This window comes from Sinocyclocheilus anshuiensis, unplaced genomic scaffold (genome assembly GCF_001515605.1).
Source record: "Sinocyclocheilus anshuiensis isolate Anshui unplaced genomic scaffold, SAMN03320099.WGS_v1.1 scaffold552, whole genome shotgun sequence".
Classification (NCBI taxonomy): Eukaryota; Metazoa; Chordata; class Actinopteri; order Cypriniformes; family Cyprinidae; genus Sinocyclocheilus; species Sinocyclocheilus anshuiensis.
The window spans coordinates 533,569-539,460 of record NW_015554362.1 but is presented as its reverse complement, the minus strand read 5'-3'; the positions used below and the strand labels follow the sequence as shown (position 1 = coordinate 539,460).

Here is a 5,892-nt window from a genome sequence, read left to right as displayed (position 1 = left end):
CAAAAAAAAAATTGTCAGAAACATGCAGTTATTTAGTGTTTTTTTTCCAATCTCATCTACATCTCACAGAACGTTTCTTAATAAAGTCTCAGGTTTTCACTGTATGATAACCAGCAACACTGTTTTTTCGCTCTCTCTCTCTCTCTCTCTCTCGCTCTCTCTCTTATCTTATCTGGCTGGTTATAGGTGTCCTTCCAGTGTTGAAATACGAGGGTGTGGTTATAGAGGGAAGGTAATTAGCACAGAAAATCACTGTTCCTGTTTTATTTGAGCACATTCATTGCCATCAGCCACATAACCTGCTGAAACAGGTAAGAAAATTCAATGACCATTGACCAAATTCTTATTGTGTTGTGTGCTATTATAAAGGTCAGTGATTACAGCTAGATGTTTCATGTCAGTGATAGTGATGACATGGTTTATGTTCTTTCTTCTGGTTTATGTTTATCAAGGAACCACTTCTTTTGTCTGTGTAATTGCTGTAGGGTATTTATGATGGTTGGATAATCATAACACTGAGGATATGGGCGGAAACATACTAAAACTATTTTTGTTCCCAGGGGGTGGAGGGAGGTGGATAGGAGGGTAATCTAGGGTAACAAATATTCAGTCATAAACTTAAAAGAAAGATGGCTTGATTTTATTCTTTGTGTGAAAGGGTTATGATTTCTTTTGCAATCTAGATCCAGTTAGACAGCATTTTCTCAGCAGCAAGTACAGGCTTAATGCAAGCAGATTTTGCCCATAGGCCTTCCAGCAAAGCTCCCTGTGTTAACGGATGTGTACTAATGAGCCTTTAGTTTTAAGATGAAGTTTTTCTACTACATACCTGACGGTAACTTTGTGATCAAAATGTCAGGTAGCTTTTAAAGAAAAAATGTATGACTTTATGGCTTTACCACTATGTAGACATTTATAAACTTATACGTGATTATATGAGTTGACTAATGGTGGGGATTTCCTGTAAACATACCAGATGACCCATATTAGGCCTACATTCTATGTGCTGATGGTAATCACTTTCAAGACAGTCCTGTTTTGATTACACACACCTGTATATGAAAACAAACACTGACACAAAGATACTGGCATTGACATTTCTGACAGATTTTTGACAGACAGACAGACAGACAGACAGATAGATAGATAGATAGATAGATGATATATATTAACCTTAAAGATATAAGATATTACAAAAGATACATATTAGTACCTAAATGGTTAATATTTGTACCTTTTGGAAGGGTACCGCCTCAGTGACAGCTTTTGTACCTTTTTTTCTGAGAGTGTCGATAGATAGGTAGATAGATGGATAGATAGTTTCTCATATGGATGTGTACTCTACTAACAGCATAACTAGATGGCGTACTCCACAAAAACACTGGCTGGAGGCTGCTTTGGAAAAATATACAGGGAGAAGTATGGAGACACATGGGCTGCTGTGAAGAGAGTTCCTATAGGAGTCATCAGCAAACAACAGCTGGAGAGAGAATGCAGAGTATATCAGTATGTATATATATATATATATATATATATTTAATATATCTTTAATGTTTAACTACTGAGCTTAAAATGATAACCATGAAACTTGACTTTTAAACTCCAGTAATGCTCGGCATACAAACGTGGTGAAGCTTCTAGGTGATCCTTGGCTAAAAGACTCTAAGTGGAACATTCCTTTGGAGTTTATCTGTGGGGAAGATCTTGAGACGACCATCTTCAAAGTACAGCTTTCTAAAATACAGGTAAAGATGTCTAACGCAGCTCAAATTAAAAATCTGTCATCCTTTACTCACCCTTCTCTTATATGATTTTCTTTCTTCAGTGAAACATGAACAGAAACAGAAGTGAAGTTAAAGTGAAGTTAAACTTCTGAAACAGAAGTTTAGCTGAATGACATGACTGGGTGCTTTTTCCATATGATATAACACAAATATATAATACTAATTTATAATTGTATTTATATTTTAAAATTGCAGATTGATATAATATAAAATAATTTATAGTTTAGCAGAATGTAGCTATATTCCAGGTGCCATATTCCATACAATATAATGCTATTTTATAAAGCTAATTATTTTATTATATTCATTTTTTTATTATTGAATATTAATATAATAATCATAATAATCATAATTATTATTATATTCATTTATTATTATTATTATTATTATTATGTGGGTTTGATAGGAAGTCTTTTTCACATGAATCTCACTTATTACTAAAATGTTTTCTGTACTATAACAGCTAGCCAAGTTCAGTTGCAATTGTGCTTGGTTTAATTAATACTTTACTGTATACTTTACTCGGTTCTTTGCACATTCAATTACATCTCAAGTGACATGAGGATGAGTAATTGATGATAAAATTAGCAATGGCTGAACTATTTCTTTACAACATTTAAAAAAAAAAAAAGTATGCTTAGATGATGTATTAGTGGAGCCAAAATGCAACAATGTCTTTTTGTCTTCTTCAGCTGACTCCAGCAGTGAAAGCCACAATCATCACTGGCATGTGTGAAGGTTTGTTGTTTCTGCACAGTAAAGACATCGTCCACCAAGACCTCAAACCTGATAACATTATGGTGAGATTGAAAATGAGTTTTTATTTGTTTGTTTTTTTACTTTTTTCAACTTGACTAAGTTTTCAACTAGGTTTCACTTGTCTTGGATATTGCTCCTATGCTCTAAAAAATGCTGGGTTGTTTCAACCCATCTTTGGATCAAATATGCACTAACCCAACCGTTGGGTTAAATTTTTACATTACATTTTTAACCCAAAAGTTGGGTTAGTCCAAATTTGACCCAAAGTTGGGTTGAAACAACCCAGCATTTTTTAGAGTGTAACGTTCTTCTGAAGAATTTAATGAGCAATGTTTGAGTTCATATTGAATTCTGTGAATTTTGATTGCAAAGACTCTAAAGTCTCTGCACTTAATCTTCTACATATAGTATAGACTAAATAAATGAACAGGTCTAATTTGATCTGGTTCTTTCCTACACTCTAAAAAATGCTGGGTTGTTTGAACCCAACTTTGGGTGAAATATGGACAAACCCAGCTGTTGGGTTAATTTTTTTAATTAAATTTTTAACCCAAAAGTTGGGTTAGTCCATATTTGACCCAATGTTGGGTTGAAACAACCCAGCATTTTTTAGGGTGTAGAACATGAGGAAAGATACTTACTTCTCTTATCCAATTTCAGGTGGAGCATCAAACCCATCGTGCCGTGATCATTGATCTAGGACTGGCTAAATTCTTTAGAAATGGACTCACCTCTGCAGTAAACTTGGGCAATGAAGCGTACTCGGCACCAGAGATCCTGCAGATGAATGGCGTTCGTGACAAGCGCTCAGACGTTTGGGCCATGGGTAAAATCATAGCTGAACTCTGCACCAGGATCAGGTTACCCACCCAATTTGTCTCTCCCGTCAAGATTCGTGAAACTCTAAAAGACCAGCCGTACTGTAATCCAGTATCCAGAATGGTGGAACCCAATCCCACGTACAGAACTACTATGGCTGGAGTCATTGCAGACATCAGGAGAGCTCCTTCAGCTCAACCAACAGACATTAGACCAAAAGACATCACAAGAGACATTACAAGAGACACCACAAGAGACATTACAAGAGACATCACAAGAGATATCACAGAGAAACATGGAAATGACATGAGGCCAAATCAAAAGTGGTGTCCACCAGGACCTCCTGTTCCTAAAGTGGAGCTAAAAAAACCTCCTATTGTATATTATCGACAGAGTCCACCTCAACAGAGAGAGATGGGAAAGGCAATGGTACCGATTAAGGGTGAGGCCTTACACAAGCAGCTGTCCCTGATGTCATTTCCTTGTCCTCTCCCAGAAACCGGAAAAGTGACTCAGGAACGCTACATCGAGGAGAATGGAGTTCTAGAATATAAAGAGATCGTGACGAAGGGAGGGAAAATCGTTAAATATGAGAAAGTGCAAATAACCAAAGATTCTTAAAAATAACACTTGTGAATAGACTTGTTGTTTTAAAAACATTGGCAAGCACTTTCATTTTACACAGGTGAAATGCTTTATTAAAAAAATTAAAAAAAATAAAAAAAGAACAGAAATCCCAACTGGAAAATTATTATGGTAAAATTGGTTTTATTTTAGGTTTTTGTCATTGCTGATATCCTGTTTATATTCATTCAACAGTCATTTTGTGTAATTTGATGTAAAGAATAACCATTAAAATGTCAAAAACACTAATGTGTTTATCTACTATTTCTGTTATTAATAATGTGTAGTATATCACACATTGAAATGTGTTCAAATTCATTTGCACAATAATAGCAATCCGATATCCAAAAGGGGGGGGGGGTATTCTGCGAGTAAATTTATCTTTGAAGTGTGTATTTCAGTATGTTTCCTCCAGTTTTGCACCTTATGTTTTAGAATTACTGCTATATGAGGACAATACTGCATGTTTAAAAATAATCAGAACTGATAATAATGTTTGCTGCATTTTCAATTCAAAGAAATGTTTTTGATTTTATCAATACACTCCAAAATGTTTTAATTGATTCATTTTACTTTAATTATTTAAAAAAATGCAGGCTCCCAAATAAAACAAATGGTAATTGATGTTATAATCGATTAAGAAAGAATTTGTGGAGAGTTAGTACACTTTGATGAGGAACAAGTGATCAAATGTCATGTTAATTAAAGTAACACTTTGAGACCAACAAAGCAGGCAAAGATCATATTTTAGGGGAAATATAAAAGGAAGAAATATTTAAGTTTCCTTTGCTGCAAGTTTGTCTTAAACTGTGCGATACCCTTGATTTAGAACATGTGCTCAGGTTAGTCAATAATGGACACACTTATGAATTATATTAACTTTTATTTTATTAATTAAAAATTCAATAATTTTAAATGTAGCTATATATTCAGTCTAATTTGTCAATTGCATCACATGTAAGAAGATTTTCATTGCATAGCCTTGCTATGTGTTGCACTATAAACTGCACTCTGAAATCTTGTGGTAGTCTTTTTTGAACCAACATAAAATAATGGACTGAACTACTCACCAACTGTTTGGCAAAAATTAGAATTTTTGTTTTACTATACTGTAATTTGTTCTTACTAGTAGTTTTTCCAAACGATGTTTTCAACGTCATCTGTAAGCCTAATACTCACTGAAAGGGTTCAGGATTATGAGTTTTTCAGGATTATGAGATTTTTTAAAATTTCTTTCACTAATTAGGGCCCTATGAAATCCGTTTTAGCTCCCCAAATTCCGTTGTATTTTTTATTTATTTATTGCGGAGAAATTTCCGTTTTCTCCATTTTAATTTTTCTGGATTCCGTATTTTATTTGTATTTTTCGTTTTAATTTTGTTTTAATGGTTAAATTATAATTTTTTTCATCAAAAAGCATAATATAATTAATTAATTGAAATCATGAAACTTACAATATTAAACAGCAATTTATTAAAAGTTTATAATAATGTTTATTACATTTTAAGGCCCTATACAGCCCTGTGAATTTTTATAAATTCTCTGTCATGTCGACATTACTAACTCCCTCTGTATCATACTACATAACGTTAGCCATTCTTCTTGATCCCTTCTGCCTTGCTCCGTGGAAGCTTTATAGACTAGCCTACATTTTTTTTTATTTTTATTTTTTTTATTAAACAATACAAACATTAAAGCATTAAGGCAGTACAATTATCAATAATCAAAATATATCATAAATATATATAATAATAATATATATATATAAAATATAAAATATATATATAAAATATAAATATAATATATATATATATATATATGTATATATATCGTCTCAGGTTACTTATGTAACCATGGTTCCCTGAGTAGGGAACGAGACACTGCGTCCTCTAGGGGTCGCTATGGG

At 33.4% G+C, this 5,892-nt stretch overlaps 1 protein-coding gene across 2 annotated transcripts; it reads left to right on the top strand.

Moving 5' to 3' along the window:
* The first annotated feature begins 242 nt into the window (after positions 1-242).
* On the top strand, positions 243-4,235 carry LOC107671483 (CBL-interacting serine/threonine-protein kinase 1-like). Of its 2 annotated transcripts, XM_016464413.1 has the most exons (6): positions 243-311; positions 1,352-1,506; positions 1,607-1,745; positions 2,477-2,584; positions 3,204-3,596; positions 3,645-4,235. In XM_016464413.1, exons 2-6 carry the CDS (start codon positions 1,361-1,363, stop codon positions 3,981-3,983), a joined length of 1,125 nt encoding a protein of 374 aa, XP_016319899.1. In that variant the 5' UTR covers positions 243-311; positions 1,352-1,360; the 3' UTR covers positions 3,984-4,235. The 2 variants fall into 2 exon arrangements, with proteins under 2 accessions (XP_016319899.1, XP_016319898.1); XM_016464412.1 differs by having other exon boundaries at positions 3,204-4,235.
* Positions 4,236-5,892: the final 1,657 nt, after the last annotated feature.